This window comes from Sapajus apella, unplaced genomic scaffold, assembly GCF_009761245.1.
Source record: "Sapajus apella isolate SASKATOON/1434 unplaced genomic scaffold, GSC_monkey_1.0 scaffold5, whole genome shotgun sequence".
In the NCBI taxonomy this organism is placed as follows: Eukaryota; Metazoa; Chordata; class Mammalia; order Primates; family Cebidae; genus Sapajus; species Sapajus apella.
Window position 1 is genome coordinate 42,427,801 of NW_022436945.1, and position 20,731 is coordinate 42,448,531.

The 20,731-nt window shown below is 37.6% G+C and overlaps 2 protein-coding genes across 13 annotated transcripts in view; both read right to left on the reverse strand.

Annotated features, from left to right (window-relative positions):
- AASDH (aminoadipate-semialdehyde dehydrogenase) overlaps positions 1 to 3,809 on the reverse strand; it is a 41,808-nt gene extending 37,999 nt beyond the window's left edge. For 2 of the 11 annotated variants that reach the window (XM_032274281.1, XM_032274276.1), the window contains exons 1-2: positions 3,655 to 3,795; positions 678 to 949 (exon numbers count right to left, since the gene is read on the reverse strand). Coding sequence is in view for 9 of the 11 variants with exons in the window: in XM_032274276.1 (XP_032130167.1) it covers positions 678 to 907 (230 nt within the window). In the remaining 2 variants the exon portion in view is untranslated. Of the gene's footprint in view, positions 1 to 677; positions 950 to 2,904; positions 3,086 to 3,424 lie in introns of all 11 variants that reach the window. The other 9 variants (XM_032274275.1, XM_032274279.1, XM_032274277.1 and 6 more) reach the window with 9 other exon arrangements.
- A 4,669-nt stretch (positions 3,810 to 8,478) lies between these two features.
- PPAT (phosphoribosyl pyrophosphate amidotransferase) overlaps positions 8,479 to 20,731 on the reverse strand; it is a 42,972-nt gene continuing 30,719 nt past the window's right edge. For both annotated transcript variants that reach the window (XM_032274285.1, XM_032274286.1), the window contains exons 4-11: positions 19,363 to 19,475; positions 19,116 to 19,261; positions 18,224 to 18,287; positions 17,455 to 17,606; positions 16,909 to 17,036; positions 15,312 to 15,533; positions 12,047 to 12,167; positions 8,479 to 10,668 (exon numbers count right to left, since the gene is read on the reverse strand). In XM_032274285.1, coding sequence (XP_032130176.1) covers positions 10,472 to 10,668; positions 12,047 to 12,167; positions 15,312 to 15,533; positions 16,909 to 17,036; positions 17,455 to 17,606; positions 18,224 to 18,287; positions 19,116 to 19,261; positions 19,363 to 19,475 — 1,143 coding nt within the window. In that variant the 3' untranslated portion in view covers positions 8,479 to 10,471. The remainder of the gene's footprint in view (positions 10,669 to 12,046; positions 12,168 to 15,311; positions 15,534 to 16,908; positions 17,037 to 17,454; positions 17,607 to 18,223; positions 18,288 to 19,115; positions 19,262 to 19,362; positions 19,476 to 20,731) is intronic.

Below are 20,731 nucleotides of genomic sequence, written 5' to 3' on the forward strand. Positions count from 1 at the left end.
TTTATATACTTAGTAAATTATATACTTAATTTACTAAGTATATAAATAATTAAATTACTAAATAATTAATTTACTAAGACACATATCATAGAATAAACTTCTCTATTTCTTTGGCAGTTTATATTTATTGAAGAATTCTAGAATAGAAATCACTATATGAGGATAATATTCTAGAACAATTTAAGTGATTGAACATTTTGCAAATATTTGTTGGAATAGTGCCTTCCAATGGGTTAATATTTCAATCTATATCAACTATTTTCCAAAACTCTAATTTGCTGATTTATTGAATACCTCAGTGCCTAAAATTTCAATTGCAGACAAAAAAAGATAGTCATGTTGTCTGTGAAATCCTTGTTTTATTTTATCTAACAGCAAAGTGTTATAATTGTTTTCCTTTAACAGATTAATGAAGCCCTTATATTTTGGCGATACTAAAATGTTCTATTAGTGAAAATTTCTAGTCTCTCCTAAATAAGCTCAGAATAATTAATTTAAATAATTTAAATAATTAAAAATAATACTAGGGGAAATGTGAACTATTTTAGCCTCTCTATAATTGACCAAACAATACAGAAAAATCCAATAGTAAACAGAAGAGTAACTTGCAATATACTCTATTTAAAAATTATGTCAGCTTAGAGTAACATCAAATGTATAGCTCTAAAATATATTACCCTAAAATCCAAGAGGGTAAGTCTATCCCAGGTTGGCAGTAGAGACCAATTTCCCGAATTCCTTGAAAGTCACAGTGTAACAGCAGAAAATTTGATAATTCAGAAGCAGCATTAACCACAGTCTTGTAGGTGTAGTAAACTGGAAGCTGATTGTTGCATCCATCAAAACATACGGCTACTCTGTCCATATAACAGGAGGCAGCCTTATGCACCAATTCCTGAAGAGTCATTTCACTGAAGTTTATCTAAATATCAGTTTATAGCGGAGAACCCTGTGTAAGTAGCAGGGGGAGAGGGAGTTTGAGAGAGGTGGGTGGAAGGACAGGGAGAAACTTCTCTACAATCACATCTCACAAAAATAACTATATCAAAGATACACAAATGAAGAATCTCTGAAATTATGAAATGTCTATGGTAACTTTAGTGAGAACAATGAGGTTGAAAATTAACTTGATACGTCAACCTATGCTGGATCAGAGCTTGAAAAATCTTTGGGAGGGGAGTGGTATACACAGATGAGACTAAAGCAGGTAAAAATGGAGACTTCTCTCTCAACTGACCACAATGTAAACATGAAATATATTAAAAATTAATAAATAAAATTTAAAAGACCCCACACTTAATTTTTTCACTTTCCTTCAGTAACTGTTACAGATTGGTTAAGATAAAGTAGTGAAAATCTTGTATGGTGACTTTAAAATTACTAATGTAGCCAGGTGCGGTGGCTCACGCCTGTAATCCCAACACTTTGGGAAGTCGAGGTGGGTGGATCACTTGAGGTCAGGAGTTCAAGACCAGCCTGGCCAACATAGTGAAACCCTATCTCTACTAAAAATACAAAAATTTGCTGGGGGTGGTGGCATGCACCTATAATCCCAGCTACTCTGGAGGCTGAGGCAGGAGAATAGCTTGAAACTAGGAGGCAAAGGCTGCAGTGAGCTGAGATGGCACCACTGCACTTCAGCCTGGGTGACAGGGCAAGACTCCATCTCAAAATAAAAAAATAAAATAAAATGACTAAGGTAAATAAAGTTTGCTTTTAGATTCCAGTGGAAACTAAACTCAGATGAAAGCAAAATCAATCTGACAGAAGAAAGTAAAAAATCCTATTCCTATTCATTCAGTTCTAGACCACTATACATAAAAACAGTGATTATTACTATAATATTAATATTTTGCTAACATCATATTGTATAATTAAGAAGTAAGCTCTTCATATTGCATAGTTTATTTGATTTTTAAATTCCCAATAAACTCATTTAGACTCTAAATATAGTATTACAACTCAATAAAGCATTATATCAATGCAATGTTCTCTGGGTTTCTTAATGCAGATTATATTAAAAGAAGATTCGAAACAGTATTTCAAGAAAGAAACACTCGAAATCAATGGTAAAAAAAACCTCAAAGTGTTTCCTTGAAGGTAAAGGTGATTTGTTTTCCTTCTCTGAACTCTATTTTCCATATTTTAAAGCAAATAAGACTTATTAAGTAGACCACTTTAGTAAAGTTTTTGTTTGTTTGCTTGTTTGTTTGAGACAGAGTCTCTCATTCTGTTTCCCAGGCTGGAGTGCAGTGGCACGATCTTGGCTCACTGCAACCTCTGCCTCCCTGGTTCAAGCGATTGTCCCACTTCAAGCTGCCGAGTAGCTGGGATTACAAGTGTGTGCCACCACGGCCAGCTAATTTTTGTTTTTGTTATTTTTTTTTAAGTAGAGACAGGGTTTCTGTGTTGGCCAGGTTGGTCTTGAACTCCTGACCTCAAGTGATCCACCTGCCTTGGCTTCCCAAAGTGCTGGGATTACAAGCATGAGCCACTGCACCCAGCTTGGTCAAGTTTTGTTTTGTTTTGTTTAATTTGTTCACACCTATTCGAACTGATTTCCTGACTCAAAATTTTCATTCATATCAACTAATTAACATCAGTTAGAAAAAAAGAATCCTAAAGAGAGTAAAATGAACCAATAACTGCCGAGATCCATAAGTTTGAAAATGCTGTGATTTCTAAAGTTTAAACATATAAGGCAACTTTAGTACTTACATTATTTATTTTGGTAAGCATTTCTAAAAATACTAGCTCTTTTTTATGCACAGATACAATTTTTAAGCTTTCCTCAGACATACAAATGACCATTATGTAAATATAAAGATCTTCTACAGCATGAGCTCAAATTATGAGGAATGAGTTTATTTGGCAACATACAAGGTAGTGCAGAAGGATACCTACACATCTATACGATAATTAAGATGCTTCTCTTCTTTTAATTTCCAGTTTCCCAATGGTTGCTACAGAGATTTACGGTAAAATCCATTCTTATTGTCTCAGGTTTTCGTTTTCATTCATTGAATCAAATAACGTTCTCTCCAGGAGAGAATACTATACCTATTCATGCCCAAATGTTTGAGACCTTAAAAAGGAAAAAAAAAAAAAAAAAAAAAAAAGCAAACTCTAGTAAGATTTTATATGTAATAGGAACAAATTTAAGATATTTGCTACTTTACAACTGTAGAAGCTGCTATTTAGTCACCAGAGATCTTAAAGAGTGACAACAAATTCTATTGCTATGGGGACTCTCTCTAGGTCACTGGCTGTTTTAAAGATGAACAAATAATCTAGAAACTTTATTTTCCCAATCCACTTGCTTCTTAATTACGGTATGCAACCAGTAACAATGCACTTTAGAGCTTCCTAAACATTCTTTCTCGGCTCTTCGAAACCACTCTAGGAGGTAGCGGCGCACACCTATTTCCATTTGAATAGAGAGGCAGAGGGTCGGAGGTTAGTGACTCTGGAGTGTACACACAGGTCAGGGGTAGTCTGAACCACACCAGCACGCCAGACCCCAATGTATCAAATCCGAGACCAGGCAGGGGTCCTGAAGATGAGCAAATCTATGTGGAAGCAGCCTCAGGCCTCGCGGCACTTTGCCTCCCTCACGCAGACCCCCGCCGGACACTGCGTCCGGCCGCGACTCACTTAGCAAGTCTCGCGGATTAGGTTTAATCGCATGCGGACCTTTCCTCAACAGCTCCTCGCGGACGCTTCTCACCTCGAAACAGCCGCTCCCCGAAGCCGTAAAGCTACCCCAGAGCGCGGCCCCTCACGTAAATCTTTCGCGTCGCCGCGTGACGTCAGTGCGAGGCGCCAAGTTGAGAGAAGAGTTCGGTAGGGTTTTTAACTTTTGGATATCCGCTCCGGCGATCCCTGGGTTCGCACCTGGTCTCGGACCGGATTTGCAAGGACTTTGGAGCTGACCAGCTTGGAACCATAACCCTTTCGTACTTGCCAAAAAGCTCTGGGCAAGACTTTTGAATTTTGGGCCACAGGTGAAAATAAAAGCATCGCCTAGAGTTGATGTGAAGAGAGATGAAATCATTGTGAAATAAAGAGTTATTAGCCTTCAACCAATGACATTTTCTGAAAACCTGCTGGAGATATGGCTGCAGCAGTGACGCCTGCAAACGAAATTCCTGTTACCATGATGCTGACATTTTAATTGAGAAGCAGATTGAAACGATAACAAACGAATTTGGAGCTTTTACTAGGACCTGTAAAGAAATTAAAGCAGGTCCGAGGTGGAGTTTTGTAAACTATGTGCCAGAATAGACGTTTTTGTTTCCAAGGGAATTGTTAACAGTTGGTGACATGTCAATTATTACAATCAGTATCAAGGGCACTAACAGTGGTGTTTTAAAGCTACTGCCTGATGGCAGAGTAATCGGGATTTTTTGTTCGAAGGGGGTTAGCCAGGGGAAGGACTTCGAAGACAGCTCTGAATCTAAACACTGCGTGAAAAAAAAAAAAAAAAAGCATAGGACGCTCTCGCAGCCATAGTTGTTGGTGACAAGAAAACTGTGGCACTAATCTAAGCAAAAAATATCTCCACATGCCAACTATACTTTTCCAAGATGTACCATGGGCTACTCAAACTAACACAGGCTTATTTATTTATGTATTTAGGGTGGAAGCAGGCAAACGCGTATCTTGTCTATGTTTCTATATTGGGATGACACCATCATCCACCCAGCCAGCCAGTTAACAACCTTCTCACTTTCTTACCCTCTTACATCCAATTAGACCCTATGTCCTCTGGTTACCAGTCTCGAGACCGTCACCCAGCTTGCCAGCGGTGATGTTTTAAAAGATTCCAGATTCCTGGACTCCACCCTCAAAGGCTCATCCCCTAGTTTTCTAGTGAGGGGTCTAGAACCTGCGTTTTTTAAATGTCATGAATCGCCATTACTGCTACTTCAGTTCAGGTCTTCTTGGTCAGCTTTTTCCTAAAACGTTTTCAGTGTTGTTTGCCTCTAATTGACTCAAAACTTCTGCCAAAATGATTGTTTTATTCAGTATCATCTTCCAACTCTCTGATATTGATATCTTTTTAAAATCTTTCTTCCCTTGCGGTATGGTATCTATTTTCCTCAAGTTTCCTCTTTTTCTTTCTTCTGTTGCTTTTGTGATCCATCGTTCATATTAGAGGCTTTTCTAGGATGTCTGGTGGTCCTTATCTGCTCGTATTTAAGTGGGGGGATATTTAAAAGTTGATGGGAAACTCGAGTCCGTGGGACATTTGTTGAAAATCAAGTGGGAGAGGAAGAGGGGTGTGGAGGGTGGGGTATGTCTCAGAATTTAGTACAAATTTCACTTAATTCTCTTATTTTAGGTGCTTGGTGTCCTCCAATAGAGACCTCATTTTACTTCTGAACACTTTTAAAAAAGCCTTCAGAATAAGGTTGGGGGTGGCATAAAGGATGTAACACTCTCCTAAAAGAACTTCCAGTGCTTTTAGTTACCCTCTTGACTTCTACTTCCAGAAAACAGTTTCTGAGCTTTTTAGGGGGTTCTGTGATACAAATAGAATTGCTTGTTGGTTTTACTCACTGGGGGTTTAGAAGTCAACTTTTTCAAGTCAACTGAGCCCTTTGCTATTGATTCCAGAATTTTATTTTCTTTTTTTTTTCTATTTCTGTTACCCAAAATTGCATCCTGAATATAACTTTATTTTCATTATTCCTTTTATTTAACCCTCAAGGGTTTATGACTCTTTAAAATTCCTGTTAATCATTTTCAGGGAGTCTTAGGGAGCAAATGTAGAACACTGTGTTTAAGACAGCATTTTTACGTGATAATCCAGGGTGATCATTCTAAAACATACCAAAACAGTCATAGCATTCTTCTGCTATGAAATAAGAAGCTTCAATGATCCCTCATTGCCTGCATAACATTCAGACTCTTCAGCAAGGTAAACAAGATAGTTCATTTTCTTTCTAGCCTTATCTCTCGCAGCAGGCCACTGCCCCCCCACCCATCTTCCACATTCCCCGCGCCTGTTACTGTAAACTCTAGTCATATTGAGAGGCTAGCAAGAGTTCTGAGCATACAAAGTCCTTATCTTGATTCCACACCTGTTTTGGCTGGGCTCAGGCTGAAAGACCCTTCTCTCCCTATACCTGCGTGATGAAAATACAGCTTAAACATCACTTCCTCAGTGATGTCTTTCTTCAAGCCCTAAAGAATAATTTATCCAAACTCTCTCAAACTTCATGCCATGAACCCACCATACCATCCCTTGGGGGCATTTGTCATGGGACCTGCAAATTCTTGCTTGGTTTGCCAAGAACATAAGGTCCTAACTGCTCTTTACCCAGGTCATTTTTCAGGATTGTTTGGGATGATCAGTTTCATAGCTGAAGTATTCTTCCCGAAGAGTAAGTAGGCTTCCGTCCACTTAAATACAAAATTAGTAAACTCAGTGCTCCTCTCCTGTAGTATAACCCATTGACTGCATGTGCAGATATCCATGGAGGCCCATCTTCATCATCCCAGTGGGACTTGGGGGACATGGAAAACTGGCATCCACATGAAGTTCTGGCTTCTGCTTTTGCCATGAGTTACAAAGTTCTTTGTCACTGACCCAGAAATCCAGGGCTACTGCCATAAAACAGCTAACAGGCTTTCTTATTAACTTTGAAATAGGTTTCAATTCCAGACCCTTCCCAGACAGCAACACACATGTCTTACAGCATCAGTTGTTACTATGGCTTCATTATTTCCAAATCTGACCTCCTATACTAAATAGTAAATACCTTTATAGCAGGGATTCATGTCTTAGGTGCTTGTTTCCCAAACTTTTTACTCTTCTCCATCCACTTACATTGTTCCAGTTGCAGGGAAATATCAAATGTCTACCCTGAACCCTGCTGATACTTTGTACCTTGACTGGCACATTCTACGTATTTTAGGGCTCATCTCTCAGTTGTCAATGTCATTGTTTCCTTAAAAAAAAAAAAAAGTTCAAAAATAATTTGGAAAATCCCTGACCCTACTTGAAAGCAAGGTTAGGCCCGCCTGTTATGTGCTCTTGTTGCACATATTATAATTGGGATAATGAGGCATTGTGTGATTCACTCTAAGTGTTCAGCTGCTTGGGAGAAGGCAGAGAGCAAATTAGTGGTTGGGTTTTTCAGGCTTGGTGTTTTGACAGGTGTTATTAGTCCAGTCTCACATTGCTTAAAGGAAAATACCTGAGACTGGGTAATTTATAAAGAAAAGAGGTTTAATTGACTCACAGTTCTGCATGGCTGGGGATGCCTCAGGAAACTTAAAGTCATGGTGGAAGGCACCTCTTCACAGGGCATCAGGAAAGGACAGGTAATTGTGAAAGCAGAATGGAAGGCTGGGCGTGGTGGCTCACGCCTATAATCCCAGCGCTTTTGGAGGCTCAGGCGGGTGGATTACCTGAGGTTAGGAGTTCAAGACCAGCCTGGCCAACATGGTAAAACCATCTCTACTAAAACTACAAAAATTAGCCAGTGTGGTGGTGTGCCCCTGTAGCCCCAGCTACCGGGGAGGCTGAGACAGGAGGATTGCTTAAACCCAGGAGGCCACTGCATTCCAGCCTGGGCAACAGAGACTCCATCTCCCAAAAAAAAAAAGTAGAATGGAAGGATGAGAAAGTTTGCAAGAAAGTTAGCCTGTTGAATTAGGGTTCTACAGAGAAACAGAACCAAAAGGATATAAATATCTGGAAAGAGATTGATTTTTTTCACAGGGGCTGACAAGTCAGAAATCTATAGAGCAAGCCTGCAGGCTGGAAAGCTCAAGGCAGGGTTTCTATGTTGCAATCTTAAAGTTTGGACATGGTGGCTCGCACCTGTATAAAGGTAAACATAAGCATGGCATTTTACATTGTACCAACTGAGTAACAGTAAATAAATGAGGTGTGACCACTATAACTTCTTGACCAACTTTCTATATTGAAATAACACATCCAACCCTATCAGCTACCATTCCAATTCTACAGGATATTTTCCTGTCTGTGACCAGTTTATCCTGAGCATGGGAGACTTTTCCTTTGGATACCTTCGATATGAAGTATGCAGTATTTTCAGAGTGGCACCTTTCACTTAGTTAATTTACATTCCTTCCATGTCACTGAATGGCCTGATGCTCATTTCTTTTAAGCACTGAATAATATTCTATTGTCTGTATGTCTACAGTTTATTCATTTACCTACCCAACTCCACACTTTGAAAATCTAATCCTCCTCTTCCATGACACTCTTTCCCCACAGTGCTTCCAAAGAACTTGCCACTACTGTGCTGCTTCCTTAGAATTGCATTTCTAATTACTTTATTTGTCCCTCATTGTCAACGAGCAGTTTTGCCTGGTTCATAAGAGATGGCCTATTTATTGAAACGCCTGGATCAGAGAAATACGATATCACTAGCTGGTGCCAGGAACAGCCTGGAAGTTTTCTTCATGCTGTTTACCATAATGCATAAGTAGAAGTCACTATGAAAAAAAAAGCATACACGTATATTTAAACATACTTATTACACATATTTGTCCACAAGGCATCACAAAGAAGTCACAAAAAGTAGGCTTAGTTTAGCTCACAATATAAATCCCATGAAAACACATTTTTCATCTCTGTAGTTTATAATACTCTACTTATATAAATTTAAAGCAGTTAAACATTTGAAATTAAATTGGTAAAAAACAAAAAACAAAAAAAACTTCAGAAAATTGTGAAGTAAAAGGCCATGATGGAGAAATATTAAGAAATCTGTAGAATTATCAAACTGTCCCAGTATTATTTTCCTTTACAAAAGCATCTCAGTAAAATAAAATAAAAACTACAGAAAACACAAAAGTAAAATCAGAGATTTTGGTTTAGTACTTTCCCTGAGTCTCTTGTTTTAAAATTCAAAGTAAGGCCAGTTCAAGATTGACCCACAGGTCTTGCCTCCTCCATGCTGCCATGGGGAATACATTTCAGACAAGAGGCTACACATGCTGAGGTGGTCCCAGGGCTTTATTCAAATGCCAATTTGCCCGTGTCACTGCCACAGGGTTATCTGACCCACTGCTGCACGTGGGCTTAAAGAGCTGTCAAGATTTTATCTTGGCCTGCTGTAATATAACATGTGAGACTATATACCAAAGGAAGACAAACAGTTTCAGTTACTAATAAATATTAAATTTCTAAATGGATCTGGACACTATATACATCAAATTGTGGTAACACAACAGAAACAAACACTTTTATGTTTAAAAGTTCTTATATAAACAGGAGTTTGGGGTCAAGTCATCTTAAACTTCTAAATCTCAGATGTTACAAGAAAAAGGTTCCAAAAAGAAATCAATTTCATTAGATCTTAATAAAGTAGAAAAAAATGATTACGATACTTGGACTTGGATTATAAATTGATACTTTCCCAAAGTGGTTGTCACTTTGACCCTTAAACAAAATTGGCCCCTATTGTGTCTCTACTTGATCACTCAATTGCAACAATATGTATGTGTACATCTACATGTATATATGCTTGCAAGTGATCAAGCACTTCATTAAAAAAGCATATGATAATTAATTAAATTAAGGATAAAAGGTTTGTTTGAATCTAAAAATTTGGTTTTTGTTTCAAATGTACCAGGTTACTTGTTGAGCTTATACTATCAGGGCACTAAATACTATGGATCACATTTTCTAGTCAAATGTAAGAAAAACTTTTTCACAGATTTTTACAACCCTTTTTAGGACATCTCAAAGAGAGATGGCAAAGATCTGCCAATTTATGTTTCCTTCCATTATAATGAAATCTTAATTGTAAACCAGTTTCAAAAAAGTTAATAATTATTAGCTTTTCAAACACTAACAAGCATGAGCTGCCCTAAAATTAGAGGTGAAATGATGGCTCTACTCACTTATTCACATTTCTATTGACTATTTAATTTAATAATATAAGTATCCCATTGCACATGTGGGGAAACTGAGGCACCACAGCTTATATTTTGTTTTTTTTGTTAGTTTTTTTAAAGATATGTCTACAGTTAGGGAAGTCAAGGTCATAACTACAGACAGAACTGTAGAGGCTAGACACCTATGAGGTATAACGTATTCTATTCAAATTTTGTGTGAAATGTTACATTTAACTCACCTGTCTTGTTGGCGTCACCTCTCCTATCTTAACTCTAACTTCTTGCAAACCCTTTAAAGCATGGACTTGGCAAATGTCAGTGACTACCTGCCTTCTCTGACTTGGTTAAAAAGGCTAGCCAATGCTTGTGTAAAAAAAGAACACCACATATTGTTGTATGCCATTAGAAATGTTCAGTTATCACACTTTGGTATCCTTTTCGGAAAAAAAAAATCTCAAAACTTATAAAGGTAAACATAAGCATGGCATTTTACATTGTACCAACTGAGTAACAGTAAATAAATGAGGTGTGACCACTATAACTTCTTGACCAACTTTCTATATTGAAATAACACATCCAACCGTATCAGCTACCATTCCAATTCTACAGGATATTTTCCAGTGAGACAAGCTGTACAGTGACCGCTCCTTTCAAAACATTCCACACCATTTCCATTTTCTTGGATCATAATGTCGTGCTTCTTCTCTTTTTGTTTTTTAAATTTTATCCCTTCTTGTACAGATGAAACCAGTCCTTCTACTGACAGATACACAACACTGTTTGCTCCTAAAGAGAAAAAGAGGGAAAAATTAAAATGTAATGAGAATTCCTTTAGAAAGGAAGAAATGCTTCAAAAGAGAATGGTTACGAACAGAATAAGCTAGGATAAAAATTTCTCCTTAAGCCTTTCTTTTAAAAAAAGGAAAAAATAAATCAATAAAACTCAGTTCCTTTATTTTTAAAAATTTAAATTGGAATCTAAGGGATAACAGTCTGAAACAGCAGAGGAGGCTTCATGTCTAGAATAGAATTAGAGTGCTTTGGGCATAATTTTCTTAATTGAGAAAATGGAATTTAAAGTCAGAAAGATCTAGGCTCAAATTTAAGCTTAAGTTCACTTACTTTTTCTAAGTCTATTTTTGCATCTATCTAAGATGTGGGAAACATTGCCTAAATGTAGAATTTTTGTGATGTTACCATGATAATATAGATGATCTAAGCAGCATAATTTCTGGCAAAGTGTGAGTGCTCATAACATGTATGACACCCATCAGAGTGATATTTAAAAATATTTAACCAGTAAGGCACATGCATGACAGGTCAAAAGAAACACCAGCCACAAACAAATGGTGTGGAGGTACCCAGGCACAATGAAGAAATAGCATGTGTTATTTACACAGTTTATACATCACCTGATTTTGAAAGTAAGGTGTCTTATCCAGGATAACTTAGATCTTGAAGTCTCCTGATCTCATTATTGAATATGAGCCTACACAAACTTTTTACTTCGTGATTTGTATCCAAATCCAAATTACTCTGTTAGAATCTGATTAAATTATTTGGCTTTTCTTGGGCTCTGACTTTTGGGAGGTTTTAAGTGATATGCTTGCACTTTCCTCCACCTGGAAACCACTTCTTCCTTATCTCATCTCTCCAACACAGGACTTTCTATAGTGTCTGCCCATGCCCACTACTCTCACTATTGAGAATAATATTCAGTATCTGCTTAATATGTATAAATACTTTTAACAAACATTGAATACTCCTTTTTACTAATGGTGTAAAGACTGTCAAGCTTTGGATTTTCTGTTAATAATCAGTTTATAGAATTTTTTTTTTTTATTTTTTTTTTTTTGAGACGGAGTTTCGTTCTTGTTACCCTGGCTGGAGTGCAATGGCGCGATCTCGGCTCACCGCAACCTCTGCCTCCTGGGTTCAGGCAATTCTCCTGCCTCAGCCTCCTGAGTAGCTGGGACTACAGACACGTGCCACCATGCCCAGCTAATTTTTTGTAGTTTTAGTAGAGACGGGGTTTCACCGTGTTGACCAGGATGGTCTCGATCTCTTGACCTCGTGATCCACCCGCCTCGGCCTCCCAAAGTGCTGGGATTACAGGCTTGAGCCACCGCGCCCGGCCCCAGTTTACAGAAATTTTAATACCTACCTAGATATTCTGCAAGGTGATCAAATTCTGGTTTATTGGCAATGAGCTCTTCTTTTGTAGGAATGTTTATTCCCATGAAGCATGGATATTTAACTGGTGGTGAAGCTACTCGAATGTGTACCTTGGAAAGAAATCATTGCACACAAGTTTTGTAATAAGACTATGCAAAATTCTTTCATTATGCAAATACAATATAAAATTGTTTTGCAGAATATTCAGTAACAACATACGGGTAAAAAAGAACATACTATAGAATTTGTTTCACTGAGTAGCACATGAAAAAGAATCCTGGAAAATCATGTGGTAAACACAGAACTGCAGTGTTCAGTCAGAACTACTCAGATAAATCAAATCATTATTAGAGAATCCTACTTGGTGTAGCCTTGCTACAGATTCCAAAGTATCCTGAACAAGAATTTCACTATGTCAGCCACTAATAAAGGGTTCTTTCTACAAAGCTGCTTCTTGTTTTTCTTTCTGTCACCTAATCATGAGGAATTTTCTTTCTCTAGATATCCTACTTCTCATTTGATGTCTTTACATTCCTAGAGCCACTTAGATTTTCTCTTGTAATACCTGATACTTCTGCCTATCCCTTATCTTACCATTTTAAAAAGAAAAATACTATTTACCAGGTTATAACAAAGACTTTACTACTACCACAGAGCTGTTTTTGTCTATTATTTTTTGCCTTACATCAGGCACATTTATATGGCTATACTCCGTGTCCACATTTACTTTTTCTTTATTTTTTTATTTTATTTTATTTATTTATTTTTACTTTTTTAAATAGAGACGGGGCGTCACCATGTTGACCAGGCTGGTCTCGAACTCGTGACCTCAGGTGATCCACCCATCTCGGCCTCCCAAAGTGCTGGGATTACAGGCGTGAGCCACCACGCCCGGCCCCACATTTACTTTTTACATTTCCTTTATTTCCCGTGCTATGCAGTCTTCTTAGTATTTAATGGCTGTATCATATTTCATCACATTGATATATCAATTTACTAAACTATATTCTTCAACAAGGAGATATTTAAGCCATTTCCAAGTTCTTTGACTTTATCTTTTTCACTATTGCAATCAATGTGGAACTTACATTAAATCCCTGTATCTATTACATAATTTTCACAGACTTCCAGAGTGAGATTATCATAATCCTAAACACAGGTATAAAAAAGGCTGGAAAATCATAATCACAATTATCTTGCAAATTTTTTAAATAAATTGGCATGCTTCTTTTCATCCCACTTTTTTCTACAGATTTTATTTTTCATTTTTCAGAGATGAGGGTCTTACTATGTTGCTTAGGCTGAGATTTTATTTTTAAATTTACTCAACTGTTAGTTGTAAATGGCATCTCACTTCTGTAGTATGAGCTACTGAAATAGAATAAGCTTTGGAATCTTAAAATATAACTATCTATCTATATATATACATATTAAAACTTCATGTTGGATATAATACATATATACATTTGTCAATTTAAAAAATAAAAATTACAAATTTTTCAAGACATAAAGTGAGGCCAGGTGTGGGTGGTTCACACCTGTAATCTCAGCACTTTGGGACACTGTGGGGGGTGGATGGCCTGAGCTCAGGAGTTTGAAACCAGCCTGGGCAACATGGTGAAACCCTGCCTCTACTAAAAAATACAAAAAATTGGGCAGGGCGCAGTGGCTCAAGCCTGTAATCCCAGCACTTTGGGAGGCCGAGGCAGGTGGATCACCAGGTCAAGAGATCGAGACCATCGTGGTCAACACGGTGAAACCCCATCTCTACTAAAACTACAAAAAATTAGCTGGGCATGGTGGCACGTGTCTGTAGTCCCAGCTACTCAGGAGGCTGAGGCAGGAGAATTGCCTGAACCCAGGAGGCGGAGGTTGCGGTGAGCCGAGATCGCGCCATTGCACTCCAGCCTGGGTAACAAGAGCGAAACTCCGTCTCAAACAAAAAAAAAAAAAAAAAATACAAAAAATTAGCCAGGCGTGGTATTGTGTGCTTATGGTCCTAGCTACTTGGGAGGCTATAGTGGCGGAATCGCTTGAGCCCAGGAAGCAGAGATACAGTGAGCTGAGATCGAACCACTGCATTCCAACCAGCTGGCACAGTGAGTCCTGCTATCAAGGAAAAAAAAAAGACATAAAGTGATATTAAAAAATAACTTGGCCAGGCATGGTGGCTCATGCCTGTAATCCTAACACTTTAGGAGGCCAAGGCAGGTGGATCACTTGTACCCAGGAGCTTCAGACCAGCTTGGGCAGCATGGTGAAACCCCATCTCTACTAAAAATACCAAAAATTATTCTGGCTGTGATGGTGCATGCCTGTAGTCCCAGCTACTCAGGAGGCTGAGGTGGGAAGATTACTTGAGCCCTGGAAGCAGGGGTTGCAGTGAGCTGAGATGGTGCCATAGCATTCCAGCCTGGGCAACAGAGCCAAACACTGTCTTAAAAAAAAAACAAGTCAAAGGTATTACAATGGGATTGGTTATATGTCTTTAAGCAGAGAAGGCAATTAATACTCCGTTAGTTTTAGCATTCCATTTTGTATTTTTAGTCCTTTTTTTTGAGATCGATTCGGCTCACTGCAACCTCCACCTCCTGGACTCAAGCCATCCTCCCACCTCAGCCGGATTACAGGCATGTGCCACCACGACCCACCCATTTTTTGTATTTTTAGGAGAGGCGGGGTTTAACTATGTCACCCAGGCTGGTCTTGAACTCCTGGACTCAAGCCCACCTTAGCCTCCCAAAGTGTTGGAATCATAGGCATGATTCACTGTGCCCAGCATATTTTGTGTTGCTAGTCTTTTAATTAATTTTCTAAAAAATTTTAGGTTTTTTAAAATTTAATTTTATTACTATCTTTTATTTTTGTAAAGATAGGGTCTCACTATATTGCCCAGGCTGTTCTCAACCTCCTGAGCTCAAGCAACCCTCCTGCCTCAACCTCCCAAAGTACTGGAATTTCAGGCGTAAGCTACCTCACCCAGCTTTTTAATATTTAAATTAAATTATTACACTTAAAAAATCAAATTTAATATTTTATATTGAGCTTTTTAATCTATTAAGGATTAAATTTAATATAAGTGTGGCTGTTACATGTTCTCCAAGTTGCTACACAGCTATTCCTAAACCAAACTGATATAAAAAAGTTAATTTATTATATTAAACATCCATTTTGATTCATTACCCTGAATTGCAATTTTATGCCAGTATCTTATTGTTAATTGATGTTTTAGAATATGTCCTAATATTACTTACCTCTTTTGCACCAGATTCTTTGAGCAGTTTTATTATAGGTGAGATGGTATTGCCTCTCACAATTGAATCATCTACAAGGACAATTCTTTTGCCTTTAAAGTTGTCTGACAATACTCCAAATTTTTTTGCAACACCAAGCTGTCTTAACCTCATGTTTGGCTGAATGAAGGTTCTCCCTACATATCGGTTTTTACACAGCACCTCCACATATGGAAGTCCACACTGATAGAGAAGAAATGAAAGGACAATGAGGAGCAATACACAGAATAGGTGACTATTTTCTCTAGATTGTGTTGCCACCACAATATTCAAGTAAAATTTCAAAATAATTTTCCTTTAATATTTGGAAAAAAAGGCAAACAGAAAAACCACTAAACATAATATACTTGGTGGAAAAAACAATTTGTTTTGCTAGGACTCATAATGTTTTTGTCTTAAACATTATTCCTCTGTTTTAGAAGACAGCACTAAGCATATGAAGATATAACAAAGATTAAATCACTGTCAGAAAAATTCATTATCAAAATAATTTTTAAAGAAATGAATTAAAACCAGTAGACCAATGAGATACTTTTTAGGAACAGGAGGTAATTAACCCATTTCTTAAGGTAAGCTTTTCTAAAATGTATGCATATTAATTCTTTTAGAAGCTAATAAAGTATCCAAAGTAGTGAATATTAGATGTTACACCCCAGGATTACTATAGTTACACAATCTACCTGGTTATGAAAATAAAGCATAATACCAACAACATTATGCTAAATGAACATAAACAGCTTTATTATTACCCATACTTAGTACCAAGCAAATATTCCAGTGAGTTGTGAAGATAATTCAAGAAGTTTATTTTAATATTAAGTAAATTTTCCCACTGATGTCTATATATAGTTGATGAACAGCATGGGTTTGAAGTGCATGAGTCTACTTATAGGTAGATTTTCTTCCATCTCTGCCACCCCTGAGACAGCAAGACCAGCCCCTTCTTTTCCTCTTCCCTCCTCAGCCTACTCAACGTGAAGGCAACAATGGGGATGAAGACATTTATGAAGATCCACTTCTACTTAAGGAATAGTAAATATATTTTCTCCTCCTTATGAATTTCTTCACAGCATTTACTTTTCCCTAGCTTACATTATTGCAAGAATACAGTATATAATACATATAACATACAAAATATGTGTTAATCAACTGTTTATGTTATTGGTGAGGCTTCTAGTCAATAGTAGGTTATCAGCAGTTAAGTTTCGGGGCATTAAAACGTATACACAGATTTGACTGTGCAGGGGGTTGGCACCTTTAACCTCCATGTTGTTCAAGGGTCAACTGTATATTCAAGATGTTATCTTTTTAAAAAGAAGGGGGCCAATTTCTGAACGCTTTGGTGACCCTTTTTCTTTTCAGGGAACTTTTTGGTGATTTTCACTAAAATAGTGCCATTGGGTAAAAAGGCTGGAAAATAACACCTGTAAACAAACCAACAAAACCACCAAACATTCCTTTCTCCTTAGAAATGTTGATGAGTTTCTCTTTATAGGCAAGGATTTCTTATTCCATAGCTAGGAGAGCAATTCACTGCATGTTAATTAAGAGAAAATACCTTTGCTGCATAAGCAAGAGCAGCAGGCGTAGCAGATTCTGGAACAGTGCTAACCAAATCTGCATCCACAGGTGCTTCAATTGCTAGCTGCTGGCCACAACGGTATCTTACTGTATAAACCATTTGGTCTGGTGTGTTTGGAAAAGGAGAGAGAGTATTTTTACTTAGCATAGTATAACAGTGTTATTCTAAAAAACTAGTGCTAGAATTCTATAGATTGAGTATAAAAAGGAAAGCAATATGTAAAAAATACGAATGTGGAAATACATAAACTGAGGAATTCAACTGTGTGGTTTTTTAAAAATTTGATCTTCATATAGATCTAAAAATCATAGTCTTTACTCCTAAACAATAAACAACATCCAAGAGTCAAACGGAAGGGGAAAATAATGATTTCATGACTTGTGGGCTCTGTCCTATATCCATAACATATCCATAACATATGCCTTCAAAGAGCCAGGTAAGGCTTTGAGCCAAGAACTGCCATGTTTCAACGAGATAGCTAAAACATTTATATGAATATTCAAAGAAAAGAAATCTACTTACCTTCAAACATACTGTCTGGTCTTGCAAAATAAACATATTCAAAGATACAAAAAGCCATTGGGTTTCCTTCAGATCTTGGTATGATATCAAGAGTCTGGACATTATGTCTGGATATTTCCACGATTTCTCCAGGTAAGACTTCACGGTAATATCTTGGGAAACAATGTTAAAGAAAGAAGACTTTTAATAAACTAGTCCTTAAGGCTGATGAAAACTTTAATTATAAAGCACACAGAGTGCCTTCCCTTAGAGAAACAATTGATTCATTCAATATAAAATCTAGAAGTGACTTTTTAAAAAGTGGTATGTCTCCAAGCAATGATTTCTGTATATCTTTCTGTTATCACAAAGTTCTAGTGTAGAATTCAAAAATTAAGGGCCCTAAGTGGAACTCAATTTTAAAAGAATACAGTATAAAGAAAACATTTTATCCTGGCTTACATTTTTCTATCATAACTCATTGAGGAAGTTCTTCCTTTCTAAAATCAGTCTCTATGTTCATATTGTACCATAAAAAGAGAAAAATATGAAAAAAATAAAAAATTAAAAATAAGTTTCATAATATATTGAAAGAATACCAGCGTCAGAATTAGGTGTTACTAGAATATTAAACTCAGTGCAACTGCTGAGCATAACATGCGTAAGAAAACCCACTTGTAAATTTTTTCTTGTAGATATCAGAAAGAAAGCTTTCATATAAATAAAAAACTGTCTAAAAAATTCTTTTCAACATTGGAAAAGATAATATGCCAAATAAGGTAAAACTTACCTTGCACCAATAGACAAGAAGCTACAAGATTCTGAAGACACCACCCATCCTTCTGTTTCTTTCTCTGTAAATCACAAATCAATTCAGTTAACGAATGGACTCAAGAAATTTTAAGAGGCTATTTCAACAGAACAGCTAACACCAAATAAATAAGTAAATAAAACTCATAGAATAGCCATTTCTATTACTTTAAGAGCACATGGATCCTCATTTGACTTGAGCCAAAGGTAAAATAAATGATCTTTTAAGATTCCTTCTAACATTATGATTTCACGGCTAGAAATCACTGAAATCACACTGCAGAATGTAAAAGCTAGGCAAAGGACATGAATAGGCAATTGAGACAGGAAAAAACAGGAACATCCATGACACACATTAAAAAGGACTCATCACCCGGTCAGGCACAGTGGCTCACACCTATAATTCCAACACTTTGGGAGGCCTAGCTAGGCGGATCACCTGAGGTCAAGAGTTCAAGACTAGCCTGACCAACATGGAGAAGCCCTGTCTCTACTAAAAATACAAAATTTAGCTAGGCATGGTAGCACATGCCTGTAATCCTAGCTATCCGGGAGGCTGAGGCAGGAGAATCGCTTGAACCCAGGAGGTGGAGATTGCAGTGAGCTGAGATCATGCCATTGCATTCCAGCCTGGGCAACAAGAGCAAAACTCTGACTAAAAAAAAAAAAAAGAAAGAAAGAAAGAAAAGGGACTCATCCTCAGAAGTACTCAAAGAAATGTACTTTTAAAATGAAGAATACAATTTTTCTTTCTTTTAACCTAGCTCCCTCCCATCTGTCAATTTTCTATACCTAAAGAGTTAAGGGCTTGACGGCAGTAGGACAATAACTGAAAAACATTATGAAATGATATTCCTTCTGAAGTTCATTACCTTTGTCATTTATATCAGACATTGGAATAAGACGACCAATGCATAATGGACGATTTCCATAAGGATCTCGTACTGCATAAATAACATCTCTGTGCATTATAAGCAGGGAGTATGCTGTGGGTGCTTCCTTCATCAAGTTTTTAATCCTGGAATTAATTAAATAATTGAAGGAATAACTTCAGTTGTAAACATATGCAAGGCAAAACTCTCCTTACTAGAGCTCTAAGTTTAGTCCGGTTCTGTTTACCTTGCTACCCAGTCTGGGGTGTCATCTTGTTCCTGAGGAGGAGTATACGCCAGTAACTGGGTAATCATTTCACTATCAGAACTTGTGGACAGACCAATACCATGACGCAGAAGCTATATAGAAAAAAAGAGAAGAATTTAATCATCACAGGGGAAGCTCCACCGCATCCCTAACCCAGTAGCCAACCATAATGGAAAGAAATCAGGCATTCTGTGGATGCCTAGTTATGAAAATCCTGCATTCCACTAATGCGGCAGACCCCAACCTTTTTGGCACCAGGCACTGGTTTTGTGGAAGACAATTTTTTCATGGACTGAGGACAGGGGATGGTTTTGGGATGATTCAAGCACATTACATTTATTGTGTACTTTATTTCTATTATTACTACACTGTAATATAATGAAATAATTATACAACTCACCATAATCTAGAATCAGCGGGAGCCCTGAGTTTATTTTCCTGCAACTAGACAGTCCCATCTGGGGGTGATGGGAGACAGTGACAGATCATCAGGCATTATAAATTAGCTTCTCACAAGGAGTGCACAACCTATATCCTTTGCATGTACAGCTCACAATAGGGTTCGTGCTCCTATGAGGATCTAATGCTGCTGCTGATCTAGCAGGAGGCAAAGCTCAGGTGGTAACAGTGAGCGATGGGGAACAGCTATAAATAGAGATGAAGCTTCATTTGCTGCTCACCTCCTGCTGTGTGGCCTGGTTCCTAACAAGCCATAGACTGGTACCAGTCCCTGACACGGGGGTTGAGGACTCCTGCACTAATGGTATGTGTATACTAATAACGGATGATCATGGCTGGAGGCAGTAGGAAATCCAAAAGGTTTTCAAGCAGAAAAAAAGAGTGCTTTATGAGATGTATACAAAAGCTTTTGAACACTAAATTTGAAGATATGCAGACCTGAAAGAGGGTATGGGGTCTTGAAAATTTGGTTTGTGGGTCTGACCTTTTCCACCCTCAACACTCTTGATGAACTTGGGTATATTCCTATAAAAACAGTACACTACAGTGATAACTTCCAAGCTGGGTTTGTCGGTGGTAGTGATGGTGGCTACCCATCCTCATTGATTATTACTGATAGAAGAAAGAAATCAACTGTACTGAACAATGAAATGCAGCAGATGTAATAAATATTGCTTGAGTGTACTCTATGATAATTACAAAGTTCTGAGCAGGACTGACCAGGACAAGGGCAGCCCCGTGGACATGCACAGACTGAGTCTGAATGGGCATTACAGAACATTTTCAGTAGGGAGCTAAACATGTAGAGATGAAGTTTAGCATCTGGTTAAGGGGTTATGTCGAGAAACAGTGAGTTAGTGGTTACCTCTAAGTGGTGAATTTTTAAGAA